This window comes from Phalacrocorax aristotelis, chromosome 10 (genome assembly GCF_949628215.1).
Source record: "Phalacrocorax aristotelis chromosome 10, bGulAri2.1, whole genome shotgun sequence".
NCBI classification, from domain to species: domain Eukaryota; kingdom Metazoa; phylum Chordata; class Aves; order Suliformes; family Phalacrocoracidae; genus Phalacrocorax; species Phalacrocorax aristotelis.
The window spans coordinates 11,254,148-11,277,771 of record NC_134285.1 but is presented as its reverse complement, the minus strand read 5'-3'; the positions used below and the strand labels follow the sequence as shown (position 1 = coordinate 11,277,771).

Genomic DNA, 23,624 nt, shown 5'->3' with positions numbered 1-23,624 from the left:
GAAGTGGTGGATACCCCATCACTGGAAGTATTCCAGGTCAGGTTGAATGGGCTTTGAGCAACCTGCCTATGGCAGGGGGGTTGGACTAGATGATCTTTGAAGGTCCCTTCCAAACAAAACCATTCTGTGGTTCCCATATCCTTTTCCAAAGAAGTATTTCCTAGCCAATCACTCCTCATCTTGTATGTAAACAGATAACAGCTTCTATTGAACTGCATCCAATATTTGATACTTTCTCCAATCCGTCAAGATTAGTTTGAATTCCAATTCTCAAACGTATTTGCAGCTTCTTCCAACTTAGTAATATCTAGAAAACGAATAAGGATACTTTCTATTCAGCCACCCTAAACATTAATAAAATACAAGACCACAGCTTAATCCCAACAAAACTGTGGTTTATTTTGACATTAATAAATCCTCTTCAATTAAATAACTACTCAAATGAAGAACGCTGATTCAGATCTAGAATAAATTTTAATTGAACCTCCCATCTCAGTTGTGCAGTATCTCCTATATCCTTACAACCCCATTATTTCTTACCATTGGTCCATTTTAGAAATTCTGTTATAAAGTTTGCTAGAATTTGGTAAATTAAAATACCTACCTGTTTGGGAGTAAGAGCCAATGGCACTGACAGGAAATAGAACATCTGAGTCATCATTCAGGACCTGCAGAGGAGTCCAGTTGCATATCTGAGAATTTCGTGTGCCTATTTCATGATGCCTAGATTAAAAACAAACAAAACAACCTAATGTTCACAATGCTTATATTTTCTTCAGAGAAGAAAAACCTTTATTTCAATCTGCCTGCCAATTTCTTGGTTCAGACATACTTAAATTCATTAAAGATCAGACCATTCCAAAGCAGGTAAGCCAAGCATTGCTTGCCTCTTTCTCCAAAGAGATTGCTGTGTCAGAAATAAAGAGGTCATATTAGTATCTAAAATTATTCTTTTTTTTCTCATCTCATCTCATCTACTCTGATGATAACAGACTTACTGTTTAAAATACGTGGGTTTACTGTGAAGCCACAATAGAGTTGATATCATACTAAGAACAAGGAAACTTCACATAGGACGGAATTAGAGCCTGCCAATATCATGCAACAATTTCAACAACTGAGAACTTCAAGGAGAACAAGTCTAAAATCTTGAAATTTTGGTTTTCAGTGGAAGCAAAACACCATCACCATAATGGTGGTGGTGGCCCAAATGGTTTAAAAAGAAAAGAAAAAAGAAGAGGGGTAAAAAAAGGGGGGGGAGGTGAGGGAGAAAAAAACCTATAGTTCAATAGTTACATAAATTTGCCAGTACCCATGGCAGGGACGGAAGCATGAAAAATTCACCACTAACTCCTGCAACATTACTTACTTTTCAGAAGCTTCAGTTTCACCTTCTGTGTCTTTATTCCCTAACATTTTTCCATATAGCTCATCCTCATCTGCATCTTCATCATCAATGCTCTTCACATCTAGTTTCTGGTATTCATACTCTCCATTCATGAACACTGAATTGCTCTTCCACAAACGGTTACTTTCATACCCATTCAAATTTCTTCCCAGAGTGCTTTCAGATGAGGGTAATACAAAAACTGAAGATCTGTCTATACTCTCCTCTGAACTTTCTCCCGCAGTCAGAGTCTTTGTGGAATCCCCCATATTTTGCTCATCTTCCTCTTTATCAAATGAGATAATATTTGTCACTCTCTTCTTCTTTTTCCGATCTTTTTTATATTTCAAATCTAGTAGCAACATAAAGGTTTATATGTTTTAGAAAAGACAAACAATGTAATACACTTGGTTCTCTTCTTAAAAGAACTCAGGTACTAAATGCATTTAGTCAAGAAAAAAAACACTTAAATCTCCAAGGTATTTCATGATCTTTCTATACACATGAGCTTTTAAATCTTTAACTACTATCTTTATTTTATACGCCTTATATAATTCCAATTCTAGAAGATATTTTGGAGGTGCATTCGTAACAGTATTCATTTGGAACAAGAAAAAAAGTTCAACAAACTTACTAAAAAAAAAAATTTCAATAAAAAGGTAGCCTTCCTGTCCCTTTGTCCCATGGAATACAGCTACTGTATATTACAGAGTATGTCTACACAACAGAGAATACATTAAACATTTCTGGGACGAAAAAACTGAAAAGAACAACCCACAAAATCCACAATTTGCAATCAAATAAAGTTAGTTTTGTCTATATTCTGGAAATTGAGCAGTCTGTTTTCAGAAAAAGAAATTAAACTTGCTCCTTCCCTCAACTAATTAGCTCTTGGTTTAGAAATACACTGAAATCCTCTCTGCTTACATCACATCTATGCTGTGACAGCACTTGTTTTTAAATTATTACCTATTCTCACTGATTCTGATGTGCATGAGGCTAAATGATCTTGCAAAGTTGAAGCACTCTAAGAAATACCAGGAATTTACACACCAAGACAACTCACATTGCGACTAAACTGTTTTGTTTAATTCAAGTCAGCCTGTTATGTATCCACAAAACACGTTAACATACTTTTAAGAGTAAGAGGATGTTAAAACCCATTCTGGGTGCCAACAGAATTCCAGCAAAGAACATGGACTTCAAAAAAAAAAAACAAAAAACCATCTGACTTGCTCTAACATTCAACATATAATGGCATTTGAAAAAACACGATTTTTTAAAAATGACATTTTATTGTAAGTTGTACATTACATGTACTATATACACATGTACTGTCCCAGCTGAAACCAGGACAACACATAACATACATTATGTTGTAGAGTTATGTGCAGCATATGGTCGATTATTCTGTTATTTCATCTTGCAAGCCTATTCTATACTAACAATGTTATCCCAAGTCAAGTACCACCTACTATTTTAATCTCATTTGAAGTGCTAAACAGAAGCTTTAACACAAGTTTGTTTTGAAAAACGTGTTTTGAGACAAAGTCTATTTTAAGTGCCAATAAAAATAGATTTTTATCTCAACTTCTATTTCTACCAGATAGCATTCACACATGGGTTTTTTTCCCTCTTCTCATAACCAAAATAATTTAAAGCCTGAACTCAAAACTTGTTCTGTAATTAAAAAAAAACATATAAATTCCAGAATGTTCCTGCAGTTTTGCACCTTTACAAAGCAAAGCATTCTTTCAGCTCAACTTCTGGAAATAAAAATGATAAAATATTTTTTGCTATTTTTTGCTATTTTTGGAAGTTAAAAAGTATAATGAATATCACATTTTATTTGATTAATTTCAACTGATAAGAGATTAAGATTTTGGGTCTTTGTTAGTAAGTAACATCCTACAAACTGTTTGCAACACTTACACATTTAAAGGTAAAAAGAGCATATAAGTAACTTTTCATTTGTGGTAATTACCTACTTCATATAGGAATTCAGACTGTAAACACGAGCATTGCTTGAAGAAGATTACAAGACAAGATTTTATCTGATATATAACAACAGATATACGGCAGTGTATTTCTGACTGATAAAGTGCCAAAAGAAAACATAAAAAATGAAAAATCAGTATATCAGAAACAGCAAGGCATAATCTTCTGAATAAGAAACTGAAACTCAGGTCACAAGCAAAGTACTTCATTAATAAGATAGTTTAGCTTCCCTTTCACAGTGTTACAAGAAAGGTGAAATACACATGTATCATCCAATATTCACACACTAGTATTTCTAAAAAGAAATCATACTTTTTATTTCACGCTCAACTGGCTTATGTGTGTAGTGCACTTATTTTTAAGGTTTTTGATCTGTAATAGTGCATTAAATTTACTTGAAAAAGTTATTTAAACACACATTAATATTTTATAAGCTTCTGAATGACTCTAACATTGCAAAAATGCTTACCAGCATTTACATTCTTTGAGAGAACAGGAAGTGGGTCAGTGTCTTGATCAGGTTTTATTAGAATGGAGACAGCAGATGATGCAGTTATCTCTCTAAGAAGGCTGCTAACACCCTGAGTGGATTCCTTCAATAATGAGGTTACATTTTGCGTCGATTCCTTTAGCAAATCAGACACTGTGGGTGTGCATTTGCTCTGCCCATTTAAATCCTTATTATCAATGTTGATTGCAAAAAGAATGGAGTTCAGACCTTCAGATAAAAGAAAGGGGAAAAGAAGACCAAAAACACACTATATACTTTAACAAAAGCTAAAGATAGAATGTATAGATTAACAAAACTATGACATGTAAAACATTTTTCCCCCAAAATTTCCCACAGCTCTCTATGCATGAATTCTTATTCTTTCATGTGCCATTCCTTCTTTTTTAGATTATGGTCAAGCTGATGCAATCAGTTCTGAATTTATCTTGATGGCTGTTCAGCTGCGCATTAAATAAGTTGTAAGTACTGTGAACTCGTTTATTTATAACATTTTATTTAAACCCATTTCACTGCAGCTTCAATATTTATTGGTTCCTACATTAGATTAACAAAATTCCTGTGAACCCTATCTTGCAGAATGAAGCATGTGACCATATAGCTGAGGAACAGGGTGTATAAGGTAATAATACATCAATCGCTTCTGTAGTCAAACTCTAAAACAGTAAATTATCTGTTATGATTCCTTAGTCTTACTCTCCTTCCATGTATTTATCTATAATTTGGGTCTTACAATAAAAGTCTCTCACTGCTCTTTTCTAGTCAGGAAGAGTCCAATTTCTTTTCTTTAAATTGCACTAGTTTTTAAAAAACAGTTAGCCTTAACTGATGAAGGGTTAGAAAGTTTATGTGAAAGACTTTTGAACGGTAGTAAGGCCAGATCCAGTGTTTTAACACTTCATCAATTCATAGCATAAATCAGCATAACACCCTGAATGTGCACCTGACACACATTCTCCACATAAGCAAAGAGCACATTAGAGAAGGTCCTTGCAACCAGAAACAGATGTAACATCCCAAAATGAGATAGTTTTCCAAGAACAGTAGCATTTAAGAGAAGGTCTTACCAGCTGCCATTGTGGGGATCATACTAGAACGTTCTTCATCCATCATAAAAGACCAGTCTTCATAGAAGACACTACAATTTGAAAGAAAAAAAAGAATATGCGTCCTATATTAACATATATTCCACTTCTAAAAGACACAAAAACCACTGAAAAGTAAGTATAAGTACACCAATGGATCAAATTATATGTCACAGCAACTCCCTGAAGCCCTGAAATACATAGAACTGTCTGAACAATTATAAAAACCATGCTAAATAGTGCTTTACCTTCAGTTTTAGGCCTGCATTTTAACGGGAAAAAAGCCACTCAGGGCAAAGAGTTTCATACTACATTAGCAGTCACAATATTTCTCTACCCCTGTTGCTACACTGCATATGTAAGGCTTTAAATAACTGTAGGTGACCATAATTACCAGGCCATTTTATAAAATATTAGAAAGCTCGAACACAAAGAGATCCACTTCATCTTCTGCAACCTGATCTAGTGAAAGATGTACCTGCCCACAGCAGGTGGGTTGGACTAGGCAATCTTTAAAGGTCCCTTCTCACCCAAACCATTATATTATTCTATGACTCGGTGACATGTTTCAATATCCAAAACCACATCAATTACCCAAAACAGTTAAGAGTCAACTAGGAATTTGGATGGAACAGAAGAAAAGTTAACAGGAATTTCACTGTGAACACATGAACGCAGTTGTTCTAAGCCTGGTTCTTGGTAGTAGCAGGATGCTGTATTTTTACTATCAGCATTCAGTTAACTAAACATAAAAGCAGATAGCAAGAAAACCCTCAACCGATATTAAACAATTTTGACAGATTTATTTAAAAGTTTCCAAACCGTATAAGAATTGGGAATGTAAATTGATTCTGTAAATCCCATTTGAATTTGGATAACATTTAAATCTTAAATATTCTGAAATAAGCCTTTTTAGAAATATTTCATGTATGATGTAGAGAGTGCTGATAATCCTGATAATACTGAGCAAGTATTGCTACAAGCATGACAGTAATTTGTGACGTAGCAATTCAAGTCACTAATTTCCTCACAATAGTTTTCAGAATTTTTTTCCTTTGTTGTTTCATTTGCCTTTGTTTGATTTCTTAGAAAAATCTGTCTTGCAAGAAAGCTACAGAGGACTGGAACAGACTAAAAATTAAAAGGAAGTGCTAACAAGCTTAGTTCTGGCAATAATCTTACTCAGTACATCCATTAATTGATGTAAATTGAAATAATGCCTTTCTGCTGAATCCACTGGACTTGATCAAGATCAAAGAGTTATTGACAAGGAAGGAAAAAATACCCCAAACTTTCAATAAGAAACGGAGTAGAAGATGTATGAGGAAAAATGTAGGACTCAGTTAAGTGTGAACTTAAGCGCATTTTGCACATCTGAAGCACGTTAGGATTTTAACTCCATAGTAAGTTATTCTCAATATCTGCAACAGGAAGGTCCACAAACTGGTACAAAACAACTTCCAGGTGATCTGCAGTAGAAGCTACCTGGAGCTTTTCAATTACAGGATGAGCACCTCCAAAAGGCAACAGGCAATTACCATTGACGAACTGATAAGATCAAGGCTGCAATCATGTACTATTTTAATGGAATAAGAATGTCACCTCAAAGCACGGTGTCCAGGGAGTTAGGAAAGAAGATGGAAATGAAGATGAGGATAGACGAACATATTCTCACATGCTAAAATAAAGCCAGTTTCAGGTCAAATGTTGATATAGAGACACGCAACCAACTTAGTGGCTGCCAAAATTTCAAAAATCAACAAAATAAAAGCACGAGGTTAAGTGGCTTCACTAGCATAGCAATTAATATGGTGTATTATTACAGCTGTGTTTTTTGGTTGGTTGGCTGTTTTTCTTAATCTAAGTACTTCATTTGTCAATACATTCCCTGCATTACAAAGATATCAAACACAGTACCTGAGCCGATTTTTATCTGCAAGCAGCATATGAACATATCTTTCCAGGGAATGTTCATTTAACGCACAGCGCAACCAAGCCCGGCCTCTACCAATATCTGTAGTAATTGTCTTCAGAGAGTAAAAGCGCTGCAGTTCATGTTTATTCAGAACTTCTTTCACATAGTACCAAAACACTGGCTCTGGAACAAAAATAAAATAAAAAAAATAAAAAAAAAAAACACCAAAAACCAGTACACTCATATATGAATGCATTTACGTGCAATTTTATAAAACAAGCAGGCAATGGTATATAACCTTGAAAAAAAGGTAATCATTTACCATTTTCATGTAACTGTCCAGTTAAATAGGTCATTTATTTCTACAGAACTCAGGCTATTTGAGCACTTAGAACTTTTCACTTCATTGAAAAAGACAAACACACATTAAAGGATTCTAGCTTACATTTTTAAACAGAATTCACATTTAAAAGCTTATTCAAGCTAGTATGTCATCCATAGCACAGGTCCCCATGTTCAGCTGGGAATACATTATGCAAAGGAAAAAAGTTCATTAGAACTCTATCTTATTGCTGATTGTGAAATATTAGAAGCTAGGTCTAAAGGAATGGGTAGCTCCAGAATTTGCAGCCATGCAAATGACCAATTCATGTTACTTTAAAAAACAGAAGTGTTACATTTAAAAGGCAACAATACCCCTTCCCACTAAAATACTCTCCTTTTCCTGTCCCAAAATAGCGATAAAAAGGGTTTTTTTGCAGTTGCCTCAAATTTCTCAATTGGAGGTAACCAAGATCTACATCAGTAATTCTAAATGTACAATAAAACACCTAGTATTTTACATATTCCTGTTCCTTAACTAAACAAGAACGTATATTTTAAGGACATATTTATTACAATTCACCTCTTACCATTTTCTCTGGGTGAAAACAACTACCAAACATCAGATAATTCACCTCTAAGACTTGAATCATTACTATATGGATAGTTTGGCAATCATTAGTCATTAATGTCATATCAAATACATACTGCTTAAAAATATCTTAAAATATAACATTAACAATAATGTTCATGTGACTTTCATTTGTTATACATATAATTGCTCAAATAACTAAAATGGTTTGAAAGCTGTTAACCCATACAGTTAGTAACACATTAAGAGACTGAATTTAAAGCAAACAGGATTTTTTAGAAGAAAAAAAATCTGAGAAACCTAAGCATTACAAAAAATTTTAAAACACATCAATCTCTCAGCAAAGATGTGCAAGTACTCCTTTTGACAGTTTAATGAATGTCTTTGCTCAACTTTTTTTTAAGTTAACGCAAAAGGGACAATAATTCTATTGTACAAGTGAATGGTACACTATCACCTCTAATATTACGCGGGCTTTTGAACATAATCTCAACATAGGCAGCATAAAGCAGATGTTTGAAGACAGGCAAAAATATTCCTCAAAGACACAGAAAAAAAATTCACGAGAGAAAAACAGATCAATTCTGCCACTCCTTGCTTATCACTTTTCAAAGTCCTTTTTAATGTAGTAAGAGTTTAAGAAAAGGCCATTCATGACACTTCTCTTTCTCTCTGCTGAATACAGAGCATGCAGTCAGATTTTGAGTAGGTTTTCAGTACAGCTTATGACTTCTTCTGGTGAAATATGCTCATTTGAGGCTATGGGGTTTTTATTAATCTCTGCTGAAAGCCAAATAGAGAATTAGATTAGCAAAGTTTATAATACAATTTTAGAAACCTAAACACATAAGCAGCCGGTTAGATTCACGAAATGAAAGTTTTGCCAAATAGGTCTGACAGCTATGCAAGAACCACCCAGAGCTCTTCTAAATTAGAAAAATGTGCAAAACAGGAACCATTGAAATGACAATGTAGGATGCAAAACTAAAGATACACTTTGCTGAGCTAGGACCTCATAGGCATATTAACATGCAAACAATACAGAAGTCCACTGACCATATAAGAGCATTCAAATATATGTCCTACTCCTTTGGCTTCAATTTATTTGTTCTGCATTTCAAAAATAGAACATGTGTATGTAAAAGAAAAGGCATTCTTTAAAATGCCAGATTTGTATAAAGATGATAGTGATTTAATGATTTCACTGTTTCTTGTGACCAATAAAATAAATTCTTCTGTTGCTAAAGCTCAAAACAATACTAAAGTAGGAAGTGAAAATATGACAGGAATAGAGAAAATAAGCAGATTTCCCCTTCTGCTGAGAGTGAAACTTAGTGTTTCCTGGCATTCTGATAATTAGAGATATCAAGGGTTTTAAAAAGCTTCAAAATTTGGGTTACCAGCAGTTTTTAATTAAAATCTATGCAATGTAAATAAAGAGCATTCCATACTCTAAGTCCCTCCATAGCATACTTTATAAAAACAGTAGTGTAGGTGGCATTTTCATATGACTTAATTCTATTCTTTGAGAGTGGCATTAAATGAAAATCCAAGTCCTACTGTTGATATTATTTTTCATAGCAAATAATCCAATACTTATTATTCAGAAGTAAGATTATTTTAATTTCAGTAAAATACAGTTTGTACAATTTCACTGTAGGCAGAAGAGACACTAACGTTACGCAATTCACCCACATACTCATCACTTTGTGAAAACAGTTTATTTAATATCACAGTTCCTAAAACTGCAATACCACCAATCATTAATGAGCACAAACAGCAGTCACGTCAAGCTGAGAGCATAGAGATCAGCCTGAAGCCAGGTTCAGTGCCTTCTTATGAAAAAGAAAAAAAAAAAAGCAAACTCTTTACACTGTGCAGCCATTATATTTTCCTTATATCCACATTGAATATAAGGAAAAACTCTTTCATCCCGAGGACAGTCAGGTGTTGGAACACATTTGACCAAAGAGGTTGTGCAGTCTGTGAAGATTTTCAAGTCCCAGATGGATAAATCCCTGAGCAACCTCATTTAACCTCGCAGATGATCTTTGTAGGACTGCAGACCTCCTGAGGACCCTTCCAACTTTAATTAGCCTATGATCCTCTGATTGAGTGCAGAAAAAATTATGTACTATTACTGCTATTACTAACAGAAGGGTTTCAGCAAGTCTGGAACCTCTTATAAAACAGTAGAAAGAGCAGCAATGGAAGAGTTGATCTACTTAGAATCTTGCAGCAACATTGCCCTAATAATTTTTAGTGAACACTGCATCAGCTACAGTATTCTCACATAACCTAATGGAGTTAAATGAAAAGACCCTCATATTGTTCCAAACTAAAGACATAATACAGTTTAATTGTTTGCTTTTTTTTTAAGATTGCTTAATGTAAGATTAAAGGAGCTGCATATGCCTGTAATGACCATGCCATCAACTGATACTAAATGACACTGATGTTAGGAATTTGTGTACTTGAATATATTTTTTTAAAATTAAAATATTTTAAATAGGATTTTTAATTGGAATAATATGGAATTTTTATTTTTAAATTTTATTTTCGTTTTAGAAAAACAAAGTAAACCACTGTAGCTCTTAGATGCAAAATGATGCTACACTGTTTACAGCTGTTTGAAAGTACTGTTTGTCATGAAGTGTCTGTAAATTAAAAAACAAAAAACTACTGAACAATATTATTTTTCAATTGTCAAAGCCTGAATGTATAGCCTAGACAGCAATATTCCACGACATTGAAGAAAAAGATGACACCTGTGATTATGTTAGCAGAAAGGAATATAAATCTTACCAGGCTCATTTACCTGAAAGTGATAAAAATATGGAAGCATTTTGCAACTGCTTTCAGGAGAAAAAACAAAACAAAACAACACTGTAATTCACAAAAATAAATGCAGTGGAAGCCAGTAATTTCAATGTTTTAAAAAAATAAAGCTTCTCCTCTTAGTCACTGCACTGCATTCAATTTGCTGCAGAACAGCCACAGTTTTATTCTTGAACTTGCATACATTGCTTAAGCTTCTTAAGGAGTAAATACGATGTTTTCTTCCTTCTTCCATTCCCCAACCATAGATAACTTTCTTGACTTTCTTCTCTTCCTCCCCATCATCTCATTGACAAGCCCCCAAATAAGACACACATACACAAGAACATACAGTTAAATCGTTACTAAGTTCCCAAGTATCAGAGATGCACCTTTGTACATCTGACCACTAAAAGATGGGACCACAAATTTCACACACCCTTGGTATTAATAATAGAAAAGAGAGAAATCATAAGAATTACACGTCATGTCTTGGAATTTAAAGACACACTATTTGCATAAATCAGAAAGAGCATTACAGGGGAGAACATTCTCTGCACCAAAGCATAAGACTCTCAATTGCAAGTTGGGGGGGATAAAAAGCAGATAACCAAACCACTATCCATTAAAGACATGGAAACTACCCAAAGGCTGAAGGAGACCACAGAGTATCTAACCCCTCATTACGAACACATAAAAGGGAGGAAAAAAGCATACAGAAGAGTCGAAAAATCTGTAAAGATTGTGGGAACAGCTGCATTTCTTTTCCACTTTGCACAGCCGCAGTGTTAAGTCTTGCCCATTACTAAGTAAAAGAGGCAAATGGCATAGCTATTTTAGCTCCCCAAAAAAGCTACGTTTGGAGGCTCTAACCCATCAGCAGGAAAGTCAGCACAAAAGACCCAGCATTTCACCCTATCATCAAGAAACAAGCCTGTTGTTAACAGCGATTTAAAAACACCAGTATATCAAACTACACATTTTGTGTTAATGTAATATCCATTACATGCGGTTATCTGGTGTAACTGGAAGTTATGGCTGGAGATCAAAATGTATTAACAATTCTAGTACCACTGAATATGTTTTAAAAACAAAACTAAACCCCAAAACCCCACTAGGTGTTACGTGTTACACTTGACAGTTTCAAAAGCCAAAAAGAAATTTCTTTACATTATGTGTACCCTCTTTAAGAAAAAAAGATACTGTATGTCAAACCTCACAACAAAACTGATGAAGATTAACACCTTCATATACTTCTGATAAAAAAATCAAGGGAAACTTCAAGGTGAAGAGAAGGCAACAAAAATAAAAATTTTCTTTAAATGTGGAGAAAGTAATAAAAACTCAACCAATATAAGTAATATAAGTTTTGTTTTTAAAATCACATCAATTCTTAGAAGTTAAACATATCTGATGCTATAGAATATGGCACTTAAAGAACGGAGTAAGACAAGGTTAAGAATGAAAATGTTGTAGTAAAAAACTTAACAGCACAACTGCACAATGTTTATCCCTACCAGAATTCTGAAGAAATTTGCCAATGATACTATTCATGACTGAATTATAGGAAATGCAGATTTCCAAACACCAAAATTTCTACAGAAACTTGGTATGAAATTTAAACTAGCTTAAGAAAGCAATAGCCGTTTTCACTATTTAATGACCATTAAGAGTGCTACCAACAATCTGCAGCTTAGTGCATTGTTTAAAACTTCCTTTAGAAATTTTATCACCTGCTTGCACTTATCAACTATTTAAAATACAATAGTTATGATTAACGAATTACCTGTTTCAGTTTTACTAGAGAAACCTGCTGCCTGTTTGATCGCTGCTGCTGTTAATGCTAATCCTCGGCTCCTCCTCAGACCATGCTGTAACACAGCTTCAAACTGAGCACACAAACAAGTGACTCTGCAACAGAATATTTCAAGAAATCGTGTGAAAATAACAATCAGCTATTTTCTATAAAGCAGGTTTATTCCAGATCTCTGAACAGAGAATGTAAATGTCAACCATTATCTTATATCTAATGAAAAACCCCTTGCATGCAGTAATCTCATTATGTGCAAACAGTATAATCTACTTAGACCGAAAGTCTCATTGTGACTGTCCAAAGCTGGGGGACAAATAACATTCAGAAGAACTGACAATCAATTTGAGAAATCATCCTCACCTGCTATAGTGGTTGTAATTCATGTTATTTCAGCTTCAGATTACCTACTTTTCATGTAATGAAATATATACTTCATAAATATACTTTGTACTACACAGAATATTTTCAGAAAATCATTCATTGCATAACTTCATATACAATTAATAGACAATTTTGTTGATTTGCATTACTGCACTACAATTCAAGCCTAGGAAAACAATTAAACATACATTTTGATGTCCTTCAGAAATCCTAGGCATAGGAAAATAATAAAGATTTTTCTGGAGATGTGTTGAATCTTCCTGATTTTTTTTTAAACATAATCCAGTTAGTGAATCAATTTTCACACAGGTAGAAATATTGCAAAACCAGCAAAGTTTTAAAATTCAGCCTGCCAAAGAAAGGATTATTATTATAACCTACAAGGAATAGTAAGGCTTGAGGTATAACAGACACAAAATCAATCTGTTTGTTTGAAATCTGATTTTCTCTAAGTTTTATTTTTGCCATTAAATAAACAATAGTTAAAACTTAAGTTTTGAGAAAGTTGCCACCTGCCTGCCAAAGCTGATTACTAAAAGGAAGGACAGATACTTTAACTAAATTCAAGGAAATAAGTAAAAGCAGTTGCCAAAGTGGCTCAGGGCTCTGCCCCAGTGCTCCAGAAGTAGACAGTTCTATTCAGGGTCACAAAAAAGTGCAAGATCTCCGGAGAAGCACTGACAGAAAAGGATGTATATTAACCAGAATTACCCTGGACAAAAGACTTTTTAACACATAATGCTTTCCAGTACATCTTTGCTAGGAAAACTTTATTAGTAAAGCAGAACATAATTCAAACAATACTCAAGATTATTGTGGAGCAGCTGCGATCAATTTTTGCCAACAACACTGCTGCTGTTAAAAATGAAAATTCCATCAGATGCATTACACACACACACACACACACACACACACACACCCCCCCCGGAAAAAAAAAAAATCTACCTGACTTTTTCCACTCAGAAAAAGCGGAACGGAAACTAGGTTCTGTGAAAGAGCTCATATTATCAAAAATCTATGTGCACTGAGAATCAAAGCAAGAAAACTGTGCAGCATTTTACAGGAAAATTTAGCCACTAGTAAAACAAAATCAAATTTAAAAAAAAATCAGGTATTCTACAATGCCCAATATAAATGATGTATTTACTAGATGTTAAATAAACAAATACAGAAAAACATGGAGAAGTCTAATGTACATAGACATAGCAGAACTCTGAACAATTATAATCTCAAAGACAAAAAACCACTGGGAGAACAAAACTTGGAGAAGTCAAGGATTTCAATCTAAATTCTTGGATTATCCTAATTTTCAAAATTATCTCACAACACTTAACATAGTAACAACCTCAAACACCACGGAATTTAGGGGGGAAAAAAAATCTATTAATGTAATTTCCACTTCCTTTTTAATCATGAAACTGCCTAGCTATAATCCATTATTCAGCATGTCTACTGAATTCTAAGGAAAATATTTGTCAGTAAAATTTGGCCAGCATGATATCTTTGGAATCCTAACTGTCACTGTTTTTCAGACGACAAATACTAAAGGTCATCATTCAAATTATTAAACAACTGCAGCAAAGCAGTTGTTTGAGCAAACTGAGCAAGAAAGCAGGAGTTTTAGATCCAGAGAACTTGCTCTACATAGGAGATACTTCATTCTAGCCGAGTTTACACAATCAAAGGCAAACATCATCAATACCTTGTCTCGCATAAACTAAACAGTAAGGATTAAATAACTGCCTCTAGCTGATGCTTCTGTGCCAACAGCTATAGCTGCACAGCCAGTCCAACTGCGAAGTGCTTCAGCCCCACCATCCCTGCATCCCATCTGCAACTTCTTGCTTCCTCCCTCACACCAGCTTCTGTCCAGTGAACCCTGTGCTGAACAGACACTGTACTGAACTGTTTCCATCATGCTAGTCAACAGAACGCTTCTAAATCTATTTCCCCAGAACAGTGGAGGCTGAAATAGTCAAGGACAGGACAACAGTAGTAGCCAAAAGCCAGACAGGCTTAAGCTGCCATGGAGTAGCATTAGCCTGGAGTTTCACGCACAGGTAATGCACAGGAGCTGCTTTACAAGCTGCTCCTGAAAAGAGATGGGTTTGCCCTCTCATCCCTTCTCACCCTCTTCTCCACTTCCCATTGCTTCTAGCTGCATGATCTTCCCCTCCTTGTGGCATCTCTAGCATTCACCAGATATTTTACTGATTTACCTCACTAAAATCGCAGAAAGGTATCCTTTTGCATTATTTCTTCTTTTATTAAATTAATTCAGACAAGACTGGACAATCATCAGACATTACTCAAAAAGGTAGTGGAAGGGAGTAGTACTGAAGTCAGTAGTACTGAAGTCAGGAGGTAAATGAGCCCTCCCCACCCCTTCAGTAGCAATGAATTGTTATGTTGGCTTTTCACCCTTAGACATGTTCTTAAAGACTGAATTGGGTGGGGACTGGAGAGGATTTTATGCATCATTTATAAATGGTCAACAGATAATTAACTTCTTCCCAAAAGGCAGAGTCAAACTGCAAGGATGTAAGAAAAAGGACAACAAACAACTGCATTTAACCCTGGTGTTTCATTTAGCTGATTTATTTATTCAATACGACAGATTCTGAGAAAGACTCAATAGGATACAAAAAGCATTGCAATTTCTGTCCACCAGTCATCTTAAAAGCCTTAGAAGCCAATATGCCATATCCAACAACAAATGTAACTAACAGGAATTAAATGGCATTTTTTTGACTTACATTAATAAAAAGGAACAACTTCAAATACAGAAAAAGAAGAAAAGCAGGTTTAAAACATGTCAGGAATAAGAAAAAAGAAGAATGAAATTTTTCTTAATGACTGTGTTAAACATACTTGACACTGAAGTCTCAAGCTTCACAAAACACAGGTGTGTTGGTAATAAATATGTATTCATTTTAAAAGAGGTCTTAGGGAAGATAAATTCTCCTAATCTCATGTTCTGACCTCAGAAATCATACAGAATTCATACAGAATTGTAACTTCATACAGAAGAGCACTCTTTGTTAAGCTGTCATATTTGTAACAAGATGAAAAATTCAGAGTCCCATGTCAGTGTTCGCATAAACAAAGGGAACTGGGGGTTTTTTTTTAAGTGTCAAGTATTTTGTGCCATATGTTTTATGTCATTATAATACATAGCATAAGCATGTTAAAAGTTAAAAGTTAAAAGACTATCTTACCTGCTATCAGAGTCTGAAGCAATTTCTTTTCTTCCTCCAAACCGTATTTGACACTGCAATACACAGATTTTAAGAAATTTTTGTTACACTACCGAACTCAATATTCTGAAATATTTTAATATAAGAAATAAAGTCATAACAAAAAAGGAAGCAGTTCAAAATAAAGCATTGGCATATACAGCCTGCAACCAAGAAATGCTTTACAGCATCACATTCCACTAACAGGCTACCCCTGCAGTTCAAATATATTTTTGCTAGCCAGAACAACACACCTGCAGGTCCTTCAATAAATTTAAAACTGAGTAAAAATTACTACTTTTGAGTTTTAAGCGTACACCCACAAAAACAAACACTGCTCCTATTCAGCTCAGTGCTACAACTACAGAGTAAACATTCTTTATAAATACCGTTGGCTCACTTTGAGGCATTCCTTTGCCTCCCAAGCTCTCCTAAATTGAATCCAGTCTGTTAAATTCTACTTGCTGAACTTTATGTTGATGCAAGAGACATACTTACATAAATAAATCCCATCTTTACCTGTATTTTAACCATTCACTAAAACCCTAATGTCAGGAAAAAAAGCTGCTACTGTAAAACGTTAACCAATTCAGCCTTTGCAGTACACTACAATTAGTTCAGTCATATATGTATTACAAATATATTCTATATTGTTATATATACATATATATAAATAGTACTAATATAATCTGTCAAGAACAAGAATTTTAAACAAATACTGCATAAGAGTTGTTTGCTAACAGACACAAAAACTCAGCAGTACTCTTTGAAAGATAAGTTTTCTTCTTAGTCTGGTAAAGAGGAGAAAAAAGGGCAAAGACAGTTCCTGCTAGCGCTGACAACTCGGAGTCAGCATACTGTAGAAATACATATCAGATTTCTCACCTGTTTAACTGCATCCAGTAGCCGTTCAAGAAGAAACTGTCTTTTAGTGTCATTGTTCTGTGAACCTGAAATTCAACAAAATGATACCATTTTAAAATATATAGGTTTTTTTTAAGTAAAGTATATTCAGGCCAACACCAGGGCCCTGAAAACTATCTTCCCATGCCAACTATTCCATTAAATTTATTAATGTATTTCCTCTAAGCAAAATTATACAGTATAAGTCTGTGTTTTGAGGTTTCAAGTAGCCTTTCTCTAATATGCAGGTACACTGTTTGAAATATCATCTGGAGTCTTACTAAGATTTTGGTTTTATGATGTAAATATAGTATAATTGTGTACAATCAGCATACCTTGCCCCTAGCTTTTAGCACAGCCACCTGTGGGGCCATATTGCAAACCTGGAACTGACCTAGTTTAAGATTATTTTTTGTTGTTGTTGTTCATTGGACTAGGTATATGACAGAGCTCACACTGCAACCCCATACATGTTCATACTGGGACTACCAGGGTAGTATATTATCATGGCACAAGAAAAGAATGGAAAATGAGAAAGAGACAGCAGGAATACCTCCTTACTGTCAAACAACCTTACTGCAGAGTTTTAAGTCAGGTGAACAGAAAGCAGTTGTTACAATATATCCCTTAAAATTTAACTATCAGCATCATTATTCCTGATTAACACCCATAAAATATAGTTTGTTACTATACAAGCAACTGCGCGAGACAATCTTTAACTTCTCGATCATTCCAACAACAAATAGCATAATACTTTGCTTGTTGGAATATGCTTCATAAACTCCAGTGAATATGTGTAAAATTATTGTTTAACTAACTTATATCACCTGTAGCATTTCTTGATTCTGAGCTTAAGTTCAAAATAACCTTCAAAAACCTCTGTGACATCTCCAGAATTAAATGCGTTCTATTCTTTTCCTCTCAATGAACACACAAGTAATATATGCATAGACTGAAAGTCTATTATCAAAACTCTGCATGAGCAAGTTCCTGCAGATGCTGAAAATCAAACACCACACAATAAACCCTCTAGTAAATAGAGAAGACAAAGGTATATGTCTCTTCCTCTTGCTGTCCAACACTGTGAGGTCCCAATCCCACAATTTCCTATCTTCAAAATCCCATTCAAAGTAGTTGGCTCCTAAACCAGCAGGAGGGGACATAATTTGTCCTACTGAAATTATTCTCCCTTTTTTCATCTTAAATACAGGATTAGGAGAAGAAAAAACCCACAGTAAGTCTACAATGCACAATGACAGAATAAAGAAAACAATAGGAAAAAGTGCAAATGTAGCTGCTAGCTAACTAAGCTTCACAGTGCTTATTTAGCTGATTACAGTGGGTTTTCAATAAGTCATACCTCTGATTTTGAACTCTGACTGTGCAGACATGTGATGTATGAGGTTTGGTTCTGTTAGTCAAATACTCCAATGCGTGCAAACTCATGTGAAGATGCAATGTTCAATGCCAGTAAAGGACTCTAGAAACAAACCCCATGCCAAGCAGGTTTTAACTTCCAAACAACTACGCCAGTTATGCCTTGGGAAGATAAGGTTAAATTCAAATAATCCCTACTACTCCACTTTGTGCTCCTTCAGAGATTACAATTTTATTAAATTATATTCAGTGTTCTTACCATGCATGAATTCCCAAAAACAGAGGCACATGCCTATACATTTAAATGCCTTATAATAAATAGCATAACTGTAAAATAAGGAAAACAATTAAATCCCAACCATTAGTACAACTCCTCATGCACAGCAACACTGAATGTAGACAAATCTGCAAATTTTCTCTACTGTTTCAAAACTGATGACTTCTACAGTCTTACGCTATCCATATACCTGTGAGAATAGGCATAATGCAACATTTCTCTTCATATTAACAGTTTGAGACTACTTCAGAACAAATGCAGTAATTAATAATTTCGCAATCTGAAAAAAAATCTATCAAATTAAAATACTAAGTATGTAGGTTAAGTTTGTCTTCCAAGTGCAATACATGTTAGTTTTCAAATGCACATCCCTCTGGCATCTTTGTATCTATTTGGTAACACAGAAATGGTTTGCAACTAGATACCAGACCGTGAACAATATAAAAGAAATGCACAAATACAGAAAACCTACAAATTATCACTATGTTAACTGATGTTCTAAAAGTCTAAAACATGTGATATTAAACAGCTTTGAATTTACACAGATTGAGCATAGCTAATGTGTATTTTGTCTTTATTTTACTTGCAAGTTTGTACTAATAACAATTATGACTACATGTGATTACAACCAGTAATTTCCATAAGCAGGTCAGATCACCTTCACCATTAACAGGGCTATGAGGCCACAAAATGTTTATACAGAGGGCTGGCCAAGGTTTCAGCTCAATGCATGTCTTCGGAATTCTTCTATTGCTGTGCTTAACATAGACATTTTGCAGGTAGAGGAAAAAGAATATTCACAAAGTCTAATATTTTTTAAAATTGAAAGATTAAGTTGTGTGGTTTCTTGCAAGCAGATGATATATTTTTTTGTAATAAGCCTAGAAAATGTAGTACTATTTAGCAATGGTTTTGTTTCAAGTAGATGGATGGCAAAAATAAATCTTTACCAACTCTAAGATTTTGCTCTTTTACGGTCTTAATTTTCTAAAGTAAGTCTTTAAAAAAAAAAGGCATATTTTCAGACAAGAATGCCAATTAAGTGTGATCAACTCTAATTGATTTAAAGACCAACAGTGTATTACAAACAGACCAAAATAACCTTCTACTGATTCAGAATAGTGGTAAAAGCTGCAGTGACACACATACAAACACAAAATATAGAATGCATGAAAACAGCATTACTCAGAAAAAAGGCTATATTTAGACTATTGCAATAAAAAAGGAAGTTCATACACGAGTCTAAGAATAATTCTGAAAACATAAGGTTGCAAAAACTAAGAAACTTAGAGACTCCTGCTGTCATCATCTACTCTCTAAAAAAGGGTTAAAAATAGGCTCAGGTACTGCACCTGCCTCTGTGAGCCCTGTCATTTTTTTTTCTTCAGGGTCATGTTTTCCTATTTTTAAAACAAACTTCTCTCCATACCCTGACAGAAATACCCACACCTACCACAGAAAAAACCTGACAATATAAGTAAAGAAAAACAGGGGTTTCATCCAATTTTTTATAGGCACAGCTCCCTTCAGCATCACATGTATATAGGTTAAAAAAATAAATCTCACATTGCTCTTACGTATTTCTTGAAGTCTTGTATGCAAAATTTCAGACTAAAATTCATTTTGCCTACTCTAGTACAGGTTCTGAGGGTACAAGTGTAAGATAAACATAGACCTAATTTAAATACTACTCTGTAACTACATCATGATGATTCCACTGCCTCATCCTGAGATAGTTGCATTTTTACATCTTTTTTGAAACTGTCATTAAACAAGTGACAACACCCCTAACTCTTGACAAGTATACAAATCTACTATCCTTGTGCTACTTTCCTTTAAAGTTTAGCTTATTCAACACTGTCCAATAAAATATGAGCATGTAATTAGTAAGTAGCATTAGTAATATTTAAGTAATGTTCAGATCAACAGGAAGTTACCTTCACATCCACTAGAAATACACTGTAGCTAAAAAAAATATAAGTTAAAAAAAATTATAGTCATTAGGGAAAGAGGATCTTCTATCTATATTTTAGGAACAGATCTTTTACTTTTAAGGGCTAAAATTGGGCAGGAAAATAAGTGTGGACAGTGCTGTTACAGCCACTAAGAAAAGAACATGGTTAAATTTTATGATGCTATTATTTTGGCTATCATCTCCTTTATCTGAAACAAGCCTGATAATGATACACATTTCTCTGTCCTGATCTGTTCCACTTACATTATTCTGGAAAAATATTGTACAGTATTGTATAACAGTAATGTTTGGCAAAGTCCAGAATTAGTGTTCCTTCCATTATCTTGCTGTCTAATCGAAAATGTTGGAAAAGTCATAAAGATCTTGGCAAGGGCTATACATGGGTATGTTAGCCATGCAATTGAACTACTAGGCTTAATGTTACCTTAGGCATTATTCTATTTTAAGTAATTAAATGTTTTCTCTCCTCATAAACCTGTATCTCCTGTTAAAAACAAACAAAAAATTAATAAAGGTATTAAAAATAACTATACAATGAGGCTTTATGCCACAAGAGGTGCCACCTTGCCTTTTGAGTCACAGAATTCAAACACAGCTCCCAAAGACGAGTCTCCTAGGAAGATATAAGCTCTGATTGGCACAAATCTGCACAAGGCTAGTCCCAGCCTGAATTCATCATTGAAGGGCTGAGGTTTTCCATACAAAAATGCTGACTCTTAAAAACTTCAGAATTAGGATTTAGTATATATCATGTCAAGATCTGAAGCATTTGAGAAACTTTAGTTTTCCATGGTTTCAAAGATTTGACTGTTACTTGCATTTTTCACAATGCTGATTAATTTTTCCCCACAATAACTTTTTTTCCCCTCATCTCTTCTTCAATACAAATCTTCTGTTTTCTTCTTACCATAAAGGTGAGAACAAAACAGAGAAAAATACAACTGAAGTGTTTTCGTTTTCATTTTTGGTTTCTTTTTCAGAAATGAGTGCTATCCATAACACAGGTAGCATTTAGTCACTCCAGTTAACTCTTCAATTTTTTTCTTACTATCTTTGGCAACAGATCTCACCATGTATTAAATCAGAGTGGAAGAAAAACATACCATCTAATTTTCAGGTGCAGAGAGTTGTCCACAACTTCCATTACTAAAGTTGTATTAGCAGACCCGTGAAAGCATTTACTAAAGCACCTCCCTTCTTAAAAAAAAAAAAAAAAAAAACAAAAAAAAAAAAAAAACCTTGCCAGTGTGTTTTAAGACATACTAAGTGCCACTTATCCTTTATATTCACTGGCAAAATCTATCAAAATTTCTTCCTTCATCCTTATATTCACTGGCAAAATCTATCAAAATTTCTTCCTTCATCCTACCAAGTAACTTTCCACACCGGCCTGTTTGAGTGGCTATGCTTCCTCCAGTCCTGAAGTTTATGGTCCCAATTCACATACAAAGCTTTTAAATATTTCCCCTCACAAACACCTCAAAAACCTCAGGATTTACTACCCTCACACACACACTGCTTCGGTGTAACACGGAGGTCAGAAACAAACATATACACAACCAACACATCCTTGTCTGGACTGAGTTAGGGAAACAGCAATGATACACCCTAAATACCGGAAAGGACCACTTTTTCCACTAGCATGCTTCTCACCTTTCCCACCAACTTCATGTCAGTAATTCGGGTTTTGGGCTTTTTTTAATTATTATTTTCTCTTGGTCATTTATTTTCTCGGGAATACTTCCCGTGGTTTTGCACAGTTGAGGCAATGGACATCCCCAAGACCAGCACCACTTGTGCTCTGACCCAGTGTCACGCTCAAGTGCGGACTTTAGGATTTAAAACGAGGTAAAACACCGCTCCTGGGGGACTTTGGGAGCCAAAATGAGGAGTGAGGCGTGGTGATGCAGGCAAGGACTGACCCCTGTCCTGCACTGTGGGGCCACAGAGGCCAAAGTCTCCTGTGCCACGCCACGCCACATCCCCACCGGGGGAAGTGAGGGGGGGAAAGGGGCCGCGGCCCGCGGGGGACAGGGCCACGCCTGAGCAAGGCGGCAGAGGGGAGGGGACCCCTGGGCAAGCTCTGCCCGAGCCAGCCCCGGCAGTACCCTGGCGGCTCCCCCCGAACGCGCCCTGGTAGCGGAGAGAACCCTGCTGGAGCCCCCCACTCACCATTCATGGCGGCTGCGAGCCTCGCACCCTCCGTCCACCAGACCCACTCCCTCCTCCCACACGGCCCGGAGACGGGCCGGCCAGCACAGGCGTTCCGCCCCGGAACTCCGCCCCGCCGCCCCGGAAGGTAAACACGGCTCTGTGCCGGGGCGGCAGCACTGGTGTCTGGCGGAGGAGAGCGGCTCTGCCGCGCAGCGTGAGTCCGAGCGAGCCGCGCTCGGCCGCCTTCCCTCACGGGCGCGAGCTGCAGCCGTCGCCTGCCGCTGGTGGGGAAAAGGCGCGAAGCTGCTGGTCCCCTTCGGCCGGGCGGCTCTGGCCCTACCCCGCTCCTCCGTCTAGCAGCAAACCTTACTGCGTCAGTAAGACGGCGTGCTCAGCCCCGGCGGGAAGCCCTGTGGCGATCCCGCCTCACGGACAGCCGAACGGTTTACCCCGTGCAGTAATTCTGCGGGGAAGTGAAGATACGCCGCGCAGACGAAAGATGAGGAAAAATTGAGATAAAATTTTCTGTGCTGTCACAGGTGCTATGCAAGGTAAAAGTGCTGAAAGGTTCACGTACAGAACCTTACGGTTAAGGTACAGATATTGTGAAACCTCTAATATAAAAAAATGGCAAAGTAATGAGGTAATTTGCTTAAATGTTGTAGACTGAAGGCATTGTCTTGCTGATTTGTATTTGTACACTGTTTCAGTACAGTCCTGTGTATTTGTCATATAACTGCTCCATGCTGGGCAAAGCAACAGAATATTACTTTTTTTGTTAAGAGATCCTAGATAAAGTAATAATAAAAAATTTAATAACTCTGTTGGCTTATTTCAGAGGTTTTGGCAATGTGTAGCCAGACCTACACAGCTAACTCATAACTG

General features: G+C 35.8%; 1 protein-coding gene across 7 annotated transcripts in view; it reads right to left on the bottom strand.

Moving 5' to 3' along the window:
• Positions 1-22,999, bottom strand: part of SNX29 (sorting nexin 29) — a 150,932-nt gene extending 127,933 nt beyond the window's left edge. For 4 of the 7 annotated variants that reach the window (XR_012662492.1, XM_075105221.1, XM_075105223.1 and 1 more), the window contains exons 1-9: positions 22,758-22,886; positions 16,939-17,003; positions 16,036-16,088; positions 12,410-12,534; positions 6,896-7,076; positions 4,961-5,031; positions 3,855-4,103; positions 1,370-1,739; positions 605-723 (exon numbers count right to left, since the gene is read on the bottom strand). Coding sequence is in view for 6 of the 7 variants with exons in the window: in XM_075105221.1 (XP_074961322.1) it covers positions 605-723; positions 1,370-1,739; positions 3,855-4,103; positions 4,961-5,031; positions 6,896-7,076; positions 12,410-12,534; positions 16,036-16,088; positions 16,939-17,003; positions 22,758-22,764 (1,240 nt within the window). In the remaining variant the exon portion in view is untranslated. Of the gene's footprint in view, positions 1-604; positions 724-1,369; positions 1,740-3,854; positions 4,104-4,960; positions 5,032-6,895; positions 7,077-12,409; positions 12,535-16,035; positions 16,089-16,938; positions 17,004-22,757 lie in introns of all 7 variants that reach the window. The other 3 variants (XM_075105224.1, XM_075105226.1, XM_075105225.1) reach the window with 2 other exon arrangements.
• Positions 23,000-23,624: the final 625 nt, after the last annotated feature.